This window comes from Stenella coeruleoalba (assembly GCF_951394435.1).
Source record: "Stenella coeruleoalba genome assembly, chromosome: 15".
Classification (NCBI taxonomy): Eukaryota; Metazoa; Chordata; class Mammalia; order Artiodactyla; family Delphinidae; genus Stenella; species Stenella coeruleoalba.
Window position 1 is genome coordinate 65,505,916 of NC_137161.1, and position 19,820 is coordinate 65,525,735.

A 19,820-nucleotide genomic window follows, 5' to 3' on the forward strand; every position below is an offset into this window, starting at 1 on the left:
GCTTAATTTAATTCCCACGAGACAGTTTTCTCATCTGAAAAAAGGAGGTGACAGCATTTTAAGAGTTACGATGATTAAATGAAGTAAGAAGATCACATCAATTTCTTACTTAAAATTCTCCATTGCCTTTTACCACCAAATTCCTCACCAGGGCCCACAGAGCTTTGCACGATTTTGTTCCTGCCCACCCCCCCCTTGCCTTGTCCAATACCATTCTCTGCTGGGTCACTGTGCTTCAGCAGTCCTAGTCTTCTGTTTTTTCCTTGAGTACTCAAAATTATTCCCATTTCAAGGCCTCTGTCCTTTTTTCCCCTCAGCCTGGAATGTTCTTTATATGACTGTTTCCTTTTAATTTGGATTCCAGTTCTGTTACCTTCTCAAAAAGGCCTTCCCTGACTAACTTGTCTGCTCTTCTTTCCTCCTGACCTTAGTCACTATCATTTATTTCCTAGAAATTATCACTACCTGAAATGATTTTATTGGCTTCCTTGTGTTTTGTCTCTCCTACTCGGGCAGGGGCCCTATCTGTCTTGTTCACTGAATCTGTCTTCAATCACTATGCCTAGAATGGATCTTGCCACATAGTGTATTTAAATACATATGAGTCAAATAAATCAATGACCGTGGGAGTGCTGGGACACATGGTTGTTAAATGAGTGCCCACTCTCTTGGCGCTCTTTATTTCCATTCCTAGACATATTCAAGTTGATAGTCTAGTCATTGGAGATGCTGAAGATGAATAAAAGAAATTTCTAATGATGAAGGTTAGAAAGCCAGCTTGTAAAGGTCTATAACATATATTTCCTGTAATGTGCTAGGAAATCATTGGAAATTGGACCTACCAACATCTAGGTTTTATAATCTTGGGCAAAGGGATCTCTTGGGCCTTAGCTTTCTTTCTTTTTGATATTTGGGTGAAATAATCTCTAAGATTCTCTCCAGCATCCTATGATAGTAAAATAAGAATCTACCCTTTGCTGGTTATTCTGTAATCACTTCCTATCTCACTTCGCCCTTGATTTTTCACTGTTTTGTGCCTTGCGATCTGGCCACTATGGACTGCATCACCTGCACTCCCTTCCTCGCTGACTTCTCTTTGAGCTCGGCCAGTGGAGGCATCAGCATGATATCAGAGGGAAGGAAGAAAGAGGTTGGGGTACCCCTTCCTTCCTCTCTGGCATCATGTCTCTGGCAGCGGTGTGGCACCTGCTTGCTGGAAGGCCCCTTCTCCAAAGCACATCCTGCTCTGAGCTGCAGTAACAGCTGTTTCCTCCCGTTGCCCATCAGGCATAGGGAGGTAAGGCTTCCTATTGTTTCTAGTTCCCGGGTGCCTCAGTAGCTCTTATTCTTGCTCAGATCATTACTGAATAGTCTCTTGGTTAGTCTTTTTATTGAAATCATCTGAGTGAGATTTGCTTCCCTCCAAGACTCTGATTGATACACAATCCATTTGGAAATATATACAGAGAAGCAGATTCTAAGGACACCCATAGAAAACCATTTGTGGATTTAATAGACATCACTGTGAAGATTTCTTCTTTGGTTTGATCTGAATCCCTTATACTGCAGTTTAGGTCTCATTCCTTCTTGTTTTATCTCCAGTGGAGAGAAATATCATGTTACCGCCATTCACTAGGTAACAAAGTTCTGCAGACATGGTAACTCCTCATGCAGAGTTGGTGAGACGGCATCTCTCTTCCCCGTAGCCCTGTTCTGCTCCTTTTTAATCAGAAAAGTTTTCTTTTTCTTTTTCTTTTTCTGGCATGACAGTGACACATTCTTTCAATAAACCCAGGAAATCCACTGTGTCTATTCATCCCATAGACACAAACCTCTCATCCCCTTTGTTGTGTCTGGCAAGTACTCAGACTAATTGCACACCCTCACAGAGGCTGAGCCATCACATTTAGCCAATAAATGTAATAAAAGGATTATTATTTAACAGTTCAACTTCCATCAACTCACTTTTATCCTGCTTCCCTGAGTTGGTGAACAAAATTAATGAGAACAGTGCGGTCATGCTTACCAGCTTCTGTTTGCAACCTTCTTATCAAAATTTTTGCTTTTCTATACTTCCCTCTCAACTTGTAAGTTACTTTCATGCTCCAAGTTGATGCAAAGATAGATTATGGCAATAGTTTGTGGGTGGCTGTCAGAATTGACAGTGGTTTGTGTGGGAAATGCATAGCTAGTTTGAGAGCTGTGGTTAGAATTCCTGATAGAGTCAATTAAAAACAAAAATTACACCTCACAGGGAAAGGTCAAATCAAGTGTTTTAATTATGATGCTGTTATACTATATCTCACGCTTGGATGACTTGGGTTTGAAGAGTTGGAAAACTATGTAATATAACCAACTCTAAAAAGGGCACAAAAATAATGTGAACTTTTGGAGGGATGAATCAGAATCTTGCAGAGACGCAATGAGGTAGAGTGGAAAGATGAAGTGTTAGGTGACTTGGGTTCTACTCTGGGCAAAATCATTTAAGCGTTTGAGCCTAGCATCCTCACCTGTAAGAGGATGTACAATTGGAGGCTCTTTTTAGCTCTACTATTAATAATCACCACCCCGTGAAGTACGTACTGGAACTACTATTAGCCCGATTTTATGGAGAGGAAATTGAGACTCAGAAAGATTGAAAACATTGCCCAAGGCCACACAGCTAGAAAGTGGCAGAGCCTGCAAAGTTATAGCTGACAATAACTCACTCCAAACTTTGGTGTCCTGACCTTGAGAGTGTCTACTTACCTCTCAGGCACCTGGGAAAATTTGACTTTTACACCACTTTCTACATGAGGACAATCTTTCAGAGATCTTCAAGGACTTGTTCAAGGTCAAACATCTAGTACATTGTGGAGCTAGGACATGAATTTGTGATTGTCTGACTTCAAAGCCCAAGCTCTCAGCCATTATGCTAGATCTCCACTTATGATAACAGCCACCACAGTCTCGAAGATGCATAGACGATGTAGTCAGAAAAGAATTCAGATTTATAACCAGTAAGCTACCTAATTTAGGATTATAGGAAGCAGAGCTCAGTGGCAGGGGCAGGTGGGACTCAGCTCTCATTCTAGCACCAGCACAAAGCATAAGGGAGAGATGCTTATTTAAAAATTTTAATCAGAGTTCTGCCATTGCTTGAGCATATATGCATGTACCAAACACCAAGTGTGCACCATATTAGAATTTATTATAATACAAACAAGTCCAAACACAATATATCTAATTAAGAAAATATGAACATCTACTATTTTTCTATGGTAACATTTTATTCCATTCTTTCAACTGGAATAGCCAACACTAGAGTCTCTTATTCACTTCAGATAGGCCCCCAGTTTGGACCAGTAGGCACCAACTGTGCAAAGTAACCTTTTCTAATTGCAGAGTGTTTGCAAAATGAAACTTCATGCCTTCTCATGGTCTGTTTTTTACGGTTTGTCTCTCATCCTCCGTATTTCCTTCCTATTAGACAGTTCAGTCCTTGAGTTGTTCAGTAAAAAAGATACAGTGTGTACATGTGTAGCATCACTGCATGCCCAACCAAGGACACAAATCATACAAGAGGAATGCTAGTTAACAGTCTTTGAAGGAGGCATCACAAAATCCTGATATAAGGCAATTGCTTGAGTGCAATCAACAGCAGCTGTTTACGTGACAGGCTTCAAAATTCAAGGCTTTATTTCTAAAACTGGCCTGAAAGAAAAGGCTTAAAAGTTTGTTTTTTTCTTTAAAAAAACTTTTAATTTTTGTCCACAATTATTACTATAAATAAGAATAAATTAAAAGTCCTTAGATTATCTGAAATAAACTTCAGGAGATATGTATCAACCTAAGCCAACAGGCGTTTGTATGCATTTTAACCAGAAGACAACACCTCTGGGCTGCCTTCAAAAATCAGACCTCTTTTAAACATTACTGTATCAAAATAGAAAATACAGTCAGAAGGAAGAGTGATCACAATACTAGTTGGTACAGCCTCTGTTGTTAAGAGAAGTAATAAACGAGTGTATGAGGAAAACATTCCAAATGCACACCCAGTTTTTACTTTTTAAACATCAATAAATAATTGTTACATACAACTAAAAACGTGGAGCAGAGAGCATTGAGATCCACATACATGGTTTTCATCTTACATACATTCTCAAAAAGGAATTGCTTAACCTTTATAGATATTGCACTGTGACTCATTCATGTATAGTTCAAACTAGCATTTTTCAGAGCTATGTGTTTAAAAATAAATAATTAAATAAATACGTGTATATATTAGGTGTAGGTAGCCTTTGGTCAATGTTCATTCACAAGGGGGTGTGGTGGAGTCGCATCATACACACATTTAATGAACAGATGCCTGACTACACATGCTTGGCAAAAAAGAAACAGAGGGAAATGCAACTTAAGGGGAAATCAGGCCACTCTTCCACTAGATGTGCACATGCCCTGGGGAGAGTGTGACCTGGGAGATAACGAATCTGCTTGTCCCTCAGTCAAGCAACTGCCATGAACCTCTTCTAGTGGGAGCATCTTGCTGCACCAGTGTGATCCTAATGTTCTTGGGTACATGAGAGTCATACCATATGGTCCCTAAATGCAAGCCAACTCCGTCTTGTCTTCAACAGAAGAAACAGCAAACTGTTCCAATGCTGGAAGAAAACTTAGCTAAGTTTTTAAGGGGTAGAATATGGTCTCCAACATGGCTCCTTCCTGAGAACTTTGCAGAAATAACTTTGGCTCTGCCAGAGTTTTGATGAGACTCTACTGCAATTATTTAAAAGGAGTAGGGGGCTTCCCTGGTGGCGCAGTGGTTGAGAGTCCGCCTGCCGACGCGGAGGACACGGGTTTGTGACCCAGTCCGGGAAGATCTCACATGCCGCGGAGCGGCTGAGCCCGTGAGCCATGGCCGCTGAGCCTGCACGTCCGGAGCCTGTGCTCCGCAACGGGAGAGGCCCGCGCACTGCAAAAAAAAAAAAAAAAAAGGAGTAGGAATTCGGATCATCAGGATGAATGTGACCTAAAGTTGATTGAATTAGTGTTGAGGACATTGGTTGAAGTTTAGGGATTGTGTGGCATCGGAGCCTTTTCTACCCTGCTCATTTATTGCAAGTTCCCTTTAAAAGGGTAGACATGTCTTCCAATTTAGGGACAAAAGTGCAGTAAAAATTCAGCCTGAGGAACCAAGTGTTCCAGGTGGACTGTCTGCTTTTTGTTGGATCACCAAAAATATCATACAATTCCAAAATCATTTTGGAAGACTTCTTCTAGAACAGGGATAAGTTCAAATACTGGGAATCTGGGAGAGAAGTTTTTAAAAAAATGTAACTGAGAAAAACTCCAGCATGGATTTTTCTTTCAAAACACGTCATGGGGTACATAGGAACCTAATGTAATCAAGTCTGTGTGTGTGCACACATGAGTTGTAGTTCCCAGGGAAGCCTCTATTAATTACACCCTAGAACTGTTCTTGCCTTGGACAGACAAGAGCAGAATAAATAAATTCATATTTTATTATTTTGCAAAGGATCTGGGTTAAATAGCATCACCAAAAACGGGCACCACCCTTTTGAGCCATGTGCATCAAAGCGCAGACATGCAGACAACACGCATACCTTTCCACTGCCATTTGCGGCCGAATGGCAATGCCAGCTGGACAGTGGGGCAGAGCTGAGAATGTCTCCCTTCACACCTGGAGAGCTACAGTTCCTGACCCTCAAAAACTAAACCCAGTTCCAAAGTCACTTCAAATAAAACAGTTTGGTGACGGCTTCAGCAAGCAAGGAGGCAGGGTTGGCAACTCTACACATAAAGCCTTCTCCAGGAAGCGTGAGCGGCACCGCAACAAGAAGCTATTTGAGTAAGGAGACCGTACACAGCTGACACAAGGATGGATTGAAACAATGGCAAGAGTGGGCTTATTTTTTTGTTTTTCTGGGCTCAAGAACTCCTCCTATATCCCCACACACCAGGCAGGGCCTTTGTTTTGGAGGAACTAGTTAAAATATATACATAATGGCAAATAGAAAGGCTGCATCTTAGACCCCAGGTCTGAGTGTCGTGGTTATGTAGGTCAGGAGCCTTTGCACAGAAGCTCTGACCAGAGTTGGAGTAAGATCCAATCCTCGCCTGCCCCCAGAATCTCATTCTACAGATTGGGGTGCCAGGGCCACTTCAAGACCAAAACCCTCACTAGGACAAAGGGCACCTTGGAAAATTCTCGAATTGGTCAGCATCGTTAGCTGCTGGTAACAACACAGGGAAATGATGGATGACCTCAGCTCTCGGAAGAAGAGTGTGGGCTCAGCTATGTGCTACTGTGGCTTGATGTGTCACATAAATGAGCGGTTTCCAGTGACCGTGGATGGTGCCAAGGCTAAGTCATAGACTATTTCTCTACTGTGTGTCCTTACAGGCCACAGGATAATGACACAACCTCCAATGACATCTTCAAACTGGTAGGGACTTCTGCTGTCAGCATGACTTGGTAGAAATGAATGCATAAATGAAAACAAGATTCATGCTTTTCTTTCTTCTCCTCCATCTTTCCTCATCTACCAGTCTGAGAGGTGCTCAATCTGTGGAGACAGGAAATCAGGTTAGCACTCTTCAGGAGAGCTGTTCAGCCATAGGATGGGCCACATTCCCATCTGGAAATGGATTATGCAGAGACGCGAGGTGCCAAACCTATGAGGTCATGGGGATACCTTTATAGGTTTTCCATTTTTGTCGTACTGGTACACCAGCATCTTGATACAGTGTGAGTTGGCCGGCGAGATCCAAGGGCTACTTGTTATGGAAAAGTTATGGTTGGTGTAGAACTGTATTGGTTGCTTCTGGCACTTGAAGAAGGCCTTGAGGGTAGCGGCCGCCATTTTGCGGAACCGCTTGCTGATGAAGCAATAGAGGAAGAAGTTGATGGCCGTGTTCAGAAGGGCCAGCATGTTGGCAATGTCGGACATAACGTGCATCAGCCAGCGGTTCTGGATGGGTGCCCCATACAGGTGGTAGAGGATCATGATGATACGTGGGGCCCAGAGTGTGGCAAAGATGGAGGTAATGGTAAACAAGATGGCAGTGGTTTTCCCTGTGGAGTAGCCACGGAGGCGAAAATTGCTCTTCCGCCTGAGCTTGTATACAATGATTGAGTTCAATATGAAGAAGATGGAACAGGGCACCAAGTACACAGTGAAGCAGTGAATCCAGATAAGGACATGGTGCACGGAGGTGCTGATGTAGTCTTCAGTCCAGATGTTGGGCCACCAGTAGTAGGGGATGCTGGTCAGGAAGCAGGTGACATAAACACTTACGATGACTTTCCGGGTGCGGGCTGGGTAGGAGACCATGTGGTACTTGAGCGGGTGGCAGACCGCAATATACCGGTCAATGGTTAATGGAACAGTAATCCAAATTGAGGTGTGGATGGATGAGAATTCCAGCACTTCTATGATCTTGTCGGGAACCTGAGGCATCTGCATATTCAAGATGAAATCTTCCAACAGGAAGTCCACGAACACAATGAAAAAGAGGACCAAGATGTCAGCAGCAGCAAGTGCCAAGAGATAGTTGTAGGAGGACTTCTGTCTCCTGGCCACCAGCTGAGAGAGGATGATCACGGTTAGGATATTTGCTGTGGAGAGAAGAGAATCTGGCTTACGTCTGAAGCAAGATGACTTTATTGGCTACTAGGGGCCCCTAGGCATAGTGTATCAGGCACTCCCACGGAAATCAAAGGGACTGAACCCATGCTCTTGAGGGACAATCTCTGCACTGCAATTGCACCTCATACAAACATCTGGATACGATTTTGACAAAGTTTCCTGTTCACATGGTACTTAATTTGTCCCTCACACAGTCATGACAGTGGTGCTGCCGTTGTCCTCGCTTCAGAAATGAGACTGGGTCTCAGAGAACTTAAGGAACTCACTTAGAGCCACAGAGTTAGTCATTCATGGTGACAGGGACCAAACCCAGATCCTCTAATCCCCAGTCCTCTGCTCTTTCTTTTGTCTGACTGCATGGAGAATATGGGGCTGGGATGGCATTTCCTGTTTCCCGTGCTCAAGTAGGACATTGGACTATACAACCTCTTAAGAACCTTTAGAACTTGGATTTTAAGACCTTTCTTTTTTAAGTGGGTTCAGAATTGAAGGAATGGAGAAGATCATGACCTTTAGATTAATTTAAAAATAAATTATATTTATTTTTAGAGTCGGTACACATGGTACATAATTAAAGTTAATAGAAAAGTAAAATTTCCTTCCACTCTTATTCTGCAACCACCCAAATACCCCTCCCTCAGGGCATTCATAGTTAATAAATAATCTGTGCTTATGCATGTCTGTATAATAGGTGTGTATATAGGTTTTGCAAATATAGTAGCAATACATTATTTTTCTGGGGGTCAGAATTGTTTTGGAATGCATCCACATAATTCTGATCAGTTTTAAAAAAACAAATGTCTCTCTGAATAAGATACATCTGGAAGGTCATTAGGAACTGACTCTAAAATGATAGCCCAACGGATAACATCTGGAAGTCATTCTACACACTTATTCTCATTAAGTCACAACCAAACCTGAAATTTGAACATTATTAATCTTAGTTTGCAAACAAGGGTCTGAGAGAATTTATGTCCCCTGTCTGAAGTGCAGTGGCAGAGCTGGAATCCAGGGCTCTCTTTCTCGCATGTGCCTTTAAAATTATTTCACAATAGTTCCCATGTGAAAATGTCTTTAATATGCACACTCTGGTGTAGTCATCACTCAGGTTAAACACATTTTAACCCTTTGCCACATATGCTTTAGTTCTTTTTAAATAAAGAAACGACACTATAGATGCAGTTGAAGTCTTCTTTGAAATTGTTCCGGCCCATCATTTCCCTTCCCCCTTTCCCCGCCAGAGGCAGCCACAGTGCTGCGGTCTTCAGGGCCACGTTTGCATACTCTTAACTTTCTTTTATACAGAACCTGCCACTCTACATGCTGCTTTTTTTCACACAAGTTGCTTTTGAGACCTCTTTTTTTGGATACATGTAGATCTATTTCACTCATCTTAACAACTATAGAGCAATTCCATTAATAACCTTATTGCAATTTATTTATTCATATATACACAGACATATTTATACATATACACACGTGTCTATATATGTATATATACACATATTAATGTAGACATATACATCTAGCTGTCTATATGTGTATATATATACACATATACTATATATAGACATCTATGTGTCTTTGTATATGTATATATGTGTGTGTGTATATATATATATATATATATATATATATATACACACACACACATATTTAAATTGGTTTCAGGATTTTGCTGTTATAAACTGCTATAGTTAATACCTTGATATGACTCTCCATGACAAGTAGCTATGTGTCAGAGTTTCTCTCAGGTAGTATATACGTATGTAGAAGGGTGTTTATTATGCTTTAGAATATGTGCATCTTCATCTTTACCAGATATTGCTGAATTGCTCTGTAAAGTGGTTTTACTAATCTGCACTCCCAACAGTAGAGTATGAGAGTTCCAGTTGCTCCATAACCTCTCATTACTTGGCACTGTCAGGTTTTTTTGTTTGTTTGTTTGTTTAAGGCTGTGCTGTCCTTGTTCTTGCTCAAAGCACTTTGAAATAACATTTTGAAGTGGTGGAGAGTTAAGGTACCAATTATATTAATTATCCAGTATTCATTCCCAGTGGTTTAGAGCATTCAATACCCATGCTTTAAACCACTCGGCAATATCAGTACTTCTAAGCGGGAGTGAGGGCACCATGTGAGTATGTTACACCCTGGACAATAACGAAAAATTATGAGTAAATTTTACTTTAAGTCAATATCTAAGAAAAGAGGTCCATTAAAGCAAAATTCTTTATATTCTTAATCCTGGAATTTCAAAAGTTTACTTATGCATCCAACAGTGTTTTTCCATAATTACTATGAGCTATGCCCTGGAAGGAGATGTTGAACAAAATAGACATGGTCCGTCTTAACTTCATGGAGCTTAGAGTTTACTATGCAAGAAAAGCTTCAACCGAAGAATCACAGAAGAAAATGTGTAACTGGAAGCTCTAGTAAGTGCTATTAGTGATCAGAAGAATTTTTACTGAGGAAGTGATATCCAAGCTGAAATTTGGAGACCCAGTAGGAGGTAAATAGGCAAAAAAGGTGGTTGGAGAAAGTGTTTCAGGCAAAGGAAACAGCATGTGCAAAGGCCCTGAGGTGGGGAAAGCATGAAGAGTTGAGTTTATTAAGGCAAGGAATACTCATATGGATTTCTACTTGCTTTGTATACATTTTTGCACTTCATAGCTCTCTTTTATTAAACAGCCTGTTGAAAAGTGTTCGAAAATGTCTTATTCATTTAGACATCCTTTCAGAAAACATCTAGCATCTTCCTTCTGTGTACGTGGGCCCAAGATGGATACAAATTAGTATTGTAGACATTCAGAGTCTCCACTCAGAGAGTGTAGAAACAGCATGCAAGGGGCTGAATATTAAAGAGACAAACAAGAATACACACAGTGATACATGAGCCACAGGTGCATAGATACAGAATGAAGGGCAAAGGCTTTGGAGGAGGTGATGGGTCAAAAGTTAGGCTACTCCGACCTGACAGTCAGAGTTTCATGGAACTCAAGCTGTAAAACCAGCCGCATAGCACAGGGAGATCAGCTTGGTGATTTGTGACCACCTGTGGGGGGCGGTATAGGGAGGGTGGGAGGGAGAGAGATGCAAGAGGGAAGAGATATGGGAACATATGTATATGTATAACTGATTCACTTTGTTGTAAAGCTGAAACTAACACACCATTGTAAAGCAATTATACTCCAATAAAGATGTTAAAAAAAAAAAAACCCAAAAAACCAGGTCTGATGCTTTCCCATCAAGCCAAGAGCATCAGAGCACAGTGATTTAGAATGTGGAGTTTGGGGCCAGGCTGCCTGGGGTTCAGTCCTGGCTCTATTATTTATTGACTCTTTGGCTTTGGGCAACTTTATTCAATCCCGCTGTGCCTTAGTTTCCTTTTTCATAAAACAGGTTTAATAGGGTTATTCTGAGGATTGAGTGAGATAATTTTTATAAAGTGGTTAGAACAGTATCTGGCATGTGGTAAGTTCTCAGTGAATGTTAGTTCTTGACTGAGAATCCACTCATTCAACAATTATTAACGGAGCATTTACTATGTGTCAGGCACTGTATGAGGTGCTGGAGATGCAGGAATTAACAAAATGGACAAGTTCCCTTTTATCATGGGGCTTATAGTATAGTGGGTGAGAGAGACAACACATAAATACAAAAATGTACAACAGCATTTCAGATAGTGATGCTATACAGAATAAAGCCAAGGGATGAGACAAATCGTTGGGGGGTGTTGTTTTTTAGATTGGACATTTGAGTTCAATTAAGGATGAGGAGAGGGGATCTGCCATAAAAAATCCGTGAGAAAAGAACTCTAAGCAGGGGGAATGGCAAGTGCAAAGGCTCTGAGGTAGGAAAGAACTTGGTATTCATGGAACTGAAAGAAGGACTCTCATCCGTCCTATTATCATCCCTATTTTACAGGGAAGGAAACTGAGGCTTTGATATTTAGGTTCTCTCTCCATAGCCACAAACTGAGTAAGTGGGAGAGCCTGAAGCTGACTCCAGCTCTCTCTGACTTTATGGCATATCAAGTTCCGCTTCGTTTCCAGCCGGAGGAAAGTGATTCCTGTTCTCTCAGTTGCCCCTGACTTAGAAAAGTGCCGTCATTTCTCAGAACCTCTTTTTTCCATTCATTAAACAACGTCCACACACTCTCTCACGTCCCTGCTCTGCTCCCCAGCTTATAAGGGGGGTAGGGATGAATAAATGCTGGGGCGTCCCCAGAAAAAAATGTTATACAGTCATCCTTTAGTATCTGCAGGGTATTGGTTCCAAGACCCTCCTGTGATACCAAAATCTGCAGATGCCCAAGTCCCTTAAATAAAATTGTAGAGTACAGATGGCTCTCTGTCTCCGTGGGTTCCGCATCCACGGATACAGAGGGCTGACTGTATATATTCTGCGGAGAGTCACTTTCCAACACCATCTCTTACTTCCTCATCGAACCCTGTTTGTAATGTGGTGCTAAAAATGTTCCATATCCAAACTCTTCAAAAATATTCCATCTCCATCTAATTAATGCTTTAAGTCAGGCAAGTCATCAACTCCAAATTAAATTTCCAGCTATTCATATTTGACATTTCCTTAAGTTTCTAGTAATTGCGTCTCTCGAGAAACTAACCCGCAGACATTGAGTTTCCCATTGCTTTCGTGCAGGTCGATTTGCTCCCAAGGCAATATCAAGAACACTTAGAACATCCTTGGGATGAGAGAGATGTGTGAGCCACAGAGACCCAGAGGGGAATGGAACAATGCCTGTGTATTGATTTTCTGAAAAAGAAATGAGAAGGTAGAATTTTCAACTCCCAAGGTCGGCATTTGCTATAATTCCCCACATTGAAAAATCCTTTCATTTCCACTGTGACAGTTTTTTCCCCAAAGAAAAGGAGTGGTGTTGACAGGGTCTGTGTGTATTTATAAAGGGTGAATAAGCGAAGAAACCCAAGTCATCACCACCTGAAATTCCATTTCATTGCATTTTTACTTTAAAAAATATTGCATTAGGGCTTCCCTGGTGGCGCAGTGGTTGAGAGTCCGCCTGCCGGTACAGGGGACATGGGTTCGTGCCCCGGTCCGGGAGGATCCCACATGCCGTGGAGCGGCTGGGCCCGTGAGCCATGGCCGCTGAGCCTGCGCGTCCAGAGCCTGTGCTCCGCAGCGGGAGAGACCGCAACAGTGAGAGGCCCGCGTACCGCAAAAAAAAAAAAAAAAAAAAAAAAAGTCAGTGCTTCTAAAAAGCAAATCTTTTCTGTCAATGGTGTCGTTGGACAGGTGGGTAATATAAAGACCATGTTTTGTGATTGCAAAGCTTCTTTGTTATATTCTTGGGGGAATTCATTTCCTATACTTTGCAGCTTACCATGCTCAAACTTGAGAGGATTTAGGGAGCGCTAAAAGATCAACACAGGTTGGGCTGTCAGACCCCACCACTGGACGGTTGACTGGTGCAGAGGGAAAGGGTCAAGGTCTTCCAGAGGTATTTTCTGTGTCTGTGAGGACTAAGAAGTTCCTGGAGATTCCTTGGAAGAGCCCTGACTGGGAGTTCTGAGTTTATATCTCTTAATTCTGCTACATTTCTTGGTTTTTGGTTGTTTTTTTTTGGTCTTTGAAAATTATTTTTTTTAATTACAAAAGTAAAATATACCTTTAAAAATTAAACATATCAGTGTATAATAATATTATTAGCTCACTTTTATTGAGCATTTACTTCTAAGCATCTTACACACATTTAATTTCATTTAATTTTTACAACCACCCTATGAGGTTGGAACAATTATCTGAGAGCATCGAGCCTTAGAGAGGTTATAAGTAACTTGTTTGTGGTCACAGAGCAAGCGAGTGGTGAGCCCAGACATTAAGCCAGGCTTTTTGTCTCCTGAGTTTGTACATGTAACTATTACATTAGACACTGGAAAGTGAAAGTCTGTCCGAATCGCATTTTCTAGAGATATTATGGTATCTAGTCTCTTAGATGGTCCTCAGTGAACCATACCTCCTGGTGTTCATGCCTTTGTGTAGTCTCCTCCCCTTGAATTGGAGCTTGTCCTGTGATTCACTTTTTTTTAAAAATAAATTTATTTATTTACTTTTGGCTGCGTTGGGTCTCTGTTGCTGCGCATGGGCTTTCTCTAGTTACAGCAAGTGGGGGCTACTCTTCGTTGCGGTGCCCGGGCTTCTCATTGTGGTGACTTCTCTGGTGGCTTCTCTTGTTGCAGAGCACGGGCTTTAGGCATGCGGGCTTCAGTAGCTGTGGTATGCGGGCTTGGTAGTTGTGGTACACGGGCTTAGTTGCTCTGCGGCATGTGGGATCTTCCCCCATCCAAGGCTGGACCAGGGCTCAAACCCGTGTCCCCTACATTAGCAGGCAGGTTCTTAACCACTGCGTCACCAGGGAAGTCCCTGTGATTCACTTTCGACCAATAGACTACTGTGGGAGTGACACTGCATGAGCAGGTTGTACGTGGGCCTTTTGAATACCTGCTTTGGGACGCTCCATCTTGGAGCCCAGCTGTGAGAAGGCCAAGCCACATGGAGATGTCGTGTGTAGGGACTCTGGTTGAAAGCCCCAGGTGAGCTCGTAGCCGACAACCAACATCAACTGTCTGTCATGTGTCTGTCATGTGAGTGAGCGCTCTTGGATGTCCAGCTCCATGGAACCCCCAAATAACTGCAGTCCCAGTGCCCTGCGGCTGCCACTGTGAGAGACCCTGAGAAAGAGGCATCCGGCCGAGCCCAGTCAGCCTAAGAACCAGGACAAATAATCCTAAATGGCTGTATTAAGCCTCTAAGTGTTCGGGTGGTTTGCAATGCTGCAACCAGAACAGAGGTTTATTAACCATTTGGTGTTTGTATCTCTAGGATATTTATATGCCTATAATTATAAATATAATTAGTAATAAGATTATCACCACAAAATGAGATCATACACTAATACTGTTGTGCAAGTTGGTTTTTTATTATCTTTTTTCTCTCTCTTTTTTAAAAACTTTAAAAAATTAATTTAGTTTTGGCTTCATTGGGTTTTCGTTGCGGTGTGCAGGCTTCTCATTGCGGTGGCTTCTCTTGTTGCAGAGCACGGGCTCTAGGCGTGTGGGCTTCCGTAGTTGTGGCTCGCGGGCTCTAGAGCGCAGGCTCAGTAGTTATGGCACACGGGCTTAGTTGCTCCGTGGCATGTGGGAAGCCCCAAGTTGGTTTTTTAATCAATTAGAAATAAATCGTGAATTTTTTCCTATGTCAATTATATTCATGAAATATTCACTTATGGCTGGACATTACTTATTTTATTTTTTATTTTATTATTTTGGCCACCACAGAGCTTCATTAAACATCCTTGCATATTTCTGTAGAATAAATTCTCAAAAGTAGAAATGCTGGCTTAAAGGGTAACACAGATTTTTTCCCTTCCTCCCTCTCTCCTCCCTCTCTCCCTCCCTCCCTCTCTCCCTCCTTTCTTCTTAAAGGCAGCTAATAGAATTTGTAAGAAGGGAAAGAGCTCAAGGTGAAGCTACAAAAAGATTTAGTTTAGACACCAAGAAGCACTTTCTGACTACAGTGGTAGTTATGGGAACGAGAGCAGGCCACTGACACCACAGCTGTTTGGTCCACGCAGGTCTTCTGAAAAGAACAGAGTTGTGTATCTGGGCTGATTAAATTCCTGGCGTTACCTTCTGCAAATCCTCTTTCTCTGCATCCTAAATTATATTTTCGTGAATTTCCAAAAAGAGAGCAATTCACCCCTTTCAGCCCCCATCCCCTGTGACTTAAATGCATCCCTCCTTCCTTCAAGGTGCCTATCTTTTGTACTAGAAGAGTCAGCCCTCATGTCCTACAGACACATGACGACCACTGACACTGTGAGCCATTCCAGTGGTGCTATTTATATGGTTGCTGGAAGGTGCCTCAAGGACAGGTTTTTAGGCAAAGCCATTTCTAAGCCTCGCAGGCAAGAAGTCAGCACTGCCCTTGTTTAGATCATCTGGGGAGTGGGCACTGAATTGGGTGATGGGGCATTGCTCTTGAGGGCTGTCATCTCCCTTACTGTTACCTGCTCCACTACAGGTCTCGGAGGGATCTTGGACCAAGGGGAGATAAAGGGGAAAGGGGAAATAAGATGCTGGTGCTGGCTCTGGAACCCTGAACCAAGCTGCTGCTGCTGCCCCAGCTCCCCCGTGGTGGGCAGGGCACCAGGTCGCTGCGTCCAGAGGGGCCAGAAGGGGAGGGAGGCGTGGCCTCGACGCGGCAGCTGCACCCACCATGCACAGCATCAAGCGAGTGGTGGTAGGTGATGGGGCTCCTCTGCTACACAGCTGATGCCTTCCCCAAGGAGTCCACCCTGCGGCGTTTGACGATTACAGTGCCCGAAGTGCACCTGACTGGCGCACGGTGAGCCCGAACCTGTGGGACGCGGGGCCAGGAGCATGACCGTCTCGCACACTCTCCCACCCTCAGCCCAACGTCTTTGTCATCTATGTCTCCACTGCCAGAGAACGTGCGGCACAAGTGGCATCCAGAAGTGTGTCACCACTGCCCTGAGGTGTACATCCTCCTGCTGGGCACCAGGAAGGACCTGAAAGCTCAGCCTGACAACTGCGGCGCCTCAAGGGCAGGGCCAGGTGCTGGCCGAGCAGATCAACGTCGTGCGCTCCCTGGAGGGCTTGACCTGGCAGCAGGACGGCGCTTAGCTTGGAGGCTGCCCCGCCCCACCCCGGACAACTGGTGCCTTGGTGCCTCGTCTGCCCCCAGCTGAGCCTGAAGGACAATTCTAGCACCCCTTGGGGGGGGGGTGCTCCCTGAATGCCTTTTTCTCCTTAAGGAGGCCCACAGCGAGGGGGCCTTGGGTCCTGCCCCACTCTGCTTGGGAACACCAGGTATTCTCGAGAGCTCACCCAGGCCAAGGTTGGCTCCCTCCCCAAGAAGCCAACCCTTGCCCCTCCCCATTTCCCCACGCAGACGTTGGTGCCTCTGTGCTGCGTCCTCTCAGGTTAGGAGCTCTCAGCTGTCCAGTCCCTAACAGCTCCCTCACTGCTCTTTGACTGGTTCCCCTCTAGATGCTCTCTCCCTTCCCCAAAGAAGGAGCCACGGAACCCAAGAACGGTGAATATGTCCTAACCTACTCCCACATGCCCAGGTCTTATGCATTTGCTGACTGACTCAGCCCCCCATGCCCCCCGGGCCTTTCCTACCCCATCAGCATTATTAAAATCTCGTCTCCAGTAGGGGATGGGGGGAGATGATGCTGACGGGACTTGGTGTTCAGTCTTTTTGACCTCTGTGGATGGTGCCAGGAGGTCTTCAGGCAGTTGTGCCCTGAGGGCTTCTAGGAGAGGATCAGGGAAGGGTTTCCCAAGGGCAGCTGTCCATCCATGTGGTCCCAACCCCAGGCACTGCCCGCTGGCCAGTGGCCAATCTTGTTTCCCATTGTTCCACTTGCTCCAGGGCAGAAGCCAGGGAATGTGGAACATACTTCCTGAAGTTGGCTATTAGGGGCACGAAACTGACTGTGGACTAGTGGGGTGGAGGTCAGGCAGTGGGGCCCCAGCTCATGTGAAGGCAATCCCTGAGGGATAGCTTCCAGGTTCCTGCAAGGGCTCTGAAGGGCCATTTGTTCTTTTCCCTCTTTGCAGGCTGAACTTCACCCCACATATCCAGGTACATAAGAACCTATCATAGGACTTCCCTGGTGGCGCAGTGGTTAAGAATCCTCCTGCCAATGCAGGGGACTCAGGTTTGAGCCCCGGCCCGGGAAGATCCCACATGCTGCGGAGCAACTAAGCCCGTGCACCACAACTACTGAGCCTGCGGTCTAGAGCCCGCGCTCCGCAACAAGAGAAGCCACCGCAATGAGAAGCCCGCGCACCGCAACGAAGAGTAGCCTCCGCTCGCTGCAACTAGAGAAAGCCTCCGCGCAGCAATGAAGACCCAACACAGCCAAAAAATAAATAAATAATTTAAAAAATTCTCACTTAAAAAGAAAAAAAAGAAAAAAGGAACCTATCGTAGCTGGAAGAGGTTGTGAAGTGTAGTGATTAATCTCTCTCAACCTCAATTCCTACATCTGTGAAATCGGCATCAATATAAATAGCACCCTCATAGGTTATTAGAAAAATAGAGGAAATAACGTGTAAAATACTTAGTACAGCCCCTGGCACATGGTGAGCACTCTGTAAATGTTAGTTTTGTTACTTTTCACACCTGGCCAGTTCAGTTCAGCAGACAATTATTGAGCTAGAGGCCAGACACTTTGCTGGAAGCAGAGCTGAATAGGAGAGAGTCTGAGCTCTCAAGGAATCCATGGAAGATTCTCGTTTACCTCCATGGATCATTCCAGGCACTATAGTCCTGTCACCTTATCTGGAAATTCTTTTTTTTTTTGCGGTACGCGGGCCTCTCACTGTTGTGGCCTCTCCCGTTGCGGAGCACAGGCTCCGGATGCACAGGCTCAGCGGCCATGGCTCACGGGCACAGCTGCTCCGTGGCACGTGGGATCTTCCCGGACCAGGGCACGAACCCGTGTCCCCTGCATCGGCAGGCGGACTCTCAACCACTGCGCCACCAGGGAAGCCCTGGAAATTCTTCATTCCCAATTCCTCTAGCTGCAGCTGTGTCCCACCAACAACCCCTCTCTATTTTTCTCTGCTTGGTGGAGAAAAACATCGGTCTTTATCTATGGAACTATACCCTTAAGAGCCATTACTATATGATAACTTAGTTGTTTCTTGCATTCTCTGAAATAGCTTCTGTTCTTTTAAAATTTTAGTTCTTATTTGACAGCTCTTTAATTTTCTTTGTAGCTTTACTATCATGCCCTTCACTGTTATTTTTTTGTGGAGACCCTACTTGTCACCACATTTAGCACTTGAGTGGATCCTTTTCAAAGCTAGGATCTGTGTTTCTTCCTTTCTTTGAATCTCCCTTTCTAGGATCTCCTGCCCAGGGTGATAGCATAGCCGGAGGCAGGGATGACAAAAATGTTTACTCTTCAATTGACTGGTAGGGGCTGCTGGGTGCCATGTTGGAACATTCCAAAACCACACCTGGGTTTAGCAGTGCTGCAATGAATTGGTGATGCCTGCCTTGGTAGAAGAAATGCTGTGGATTTGCCACAAGGAAGTCTTGGGACCTGGATACATGGTGCAGGTTTCCTTTTTCCCAGAACTTAATAAAGTAGTGTTTTCCAGTGTAGACCAGGACTAGTTGAGACCTAGCAAGCCTGCCCTTGTGGTTGAGTGGTCAGCAAGAGCTAAGATGGCTACCCCAGGGCAGTCTGACTCAGGGCGATGGGGAGAAGTGAGTCCTCCTCCAGGCTACAGGCCAATCAGTTGGCCTTCTCTTGACAGTAAAATTGCTTCTGGCTTTTTGACTATGCACAGCTTCTTTGGGTAAGCATGACAACAACTAGATTCTCAACTGGGAAATCACATTCAAGTTGGCCAACAGACTCAAAAGTTTCCAAACCATACTTCTCAATGCCAAGCTTCATTTTCTTATGACTACCATACACTGAGCACCTACTGTGTGCTGGGTGGCTCTGTATAGATGAGATGATTTTATGAGATTTGCTGATGAACATTTTTACTTTCAAAGTTATACATTTAGTTTAAGTGGTACTAGAGGAATGTTATTTTTCCATTTAGGGTAGTGATAAAAGCCTGTTTATAAAATAACTTTATCCAAAAAGTGAACTGACTTAAAGAAATATTTAAGGAGATGACAGTGCAAGCAGAATGTAGGCTCTCATCTCCATTTTACAAATGAGGAGAAACTAATATTCAGAAAGGTTTAGCCACCTGTCCAAGACGGCACAGCTGGGAAGTCAAAGAAGCATTCTGAAAGCACTTGACGGTGCCATTCTGGGTCAACTTTTGTACTAAGTGATGGATGCGACTGTGTTTTTTCAGCTCTGGGGGTTTGTCACAGAGACAGATGGGGGCAGCGCTTGAGGTGGCTCTCCAGCAAACACAGAACAGAAGAGTTATCGGAAAGGACAGGCTCCTTAGAGAGGCATGAATTTTGAAGTCTGGAGGAGCTGGGTTACACCCCAGATCTGCACATTTCTTGCTAGCACTCTTGGGCAAGTAAACACAAGGAACAATCAATAAAATGGGAGTAACGATGCTGTCCAGTTCAGAGGGCTGTTGTGAGGGTTAGAGGGAATCTCTCACACACACA

The 19,820-nt window shown here is 43.9% G+C and overlaps 1 protein-coding gene across 1 annotated transcript in view; it reads right to left on the reverse strand.

The window, feature by feature from the left end:
- Nucleotides 1-6,683: 6,683 nt before the first annotated feature.
- The window catches only part of GPR139 (G protein-coupled receptor 139), a gene marked incomplete at its 3' end in the record, with an annotated part of 40,062 nt that continues 26,925 nt past the window's right edge, over nucleotides 6,684-19,820 (reverse strand). The window contains exon 2 of the mRNA XM_079946075.1: nucleotides 6,684-7,618. Coding sequence (XP_079802201.1) covers nucleotides 6,684-7,618 — 935 coding nt within the window. The remainder of the gene's footprint in view (nucleotides 7,619-19,820) is intronic.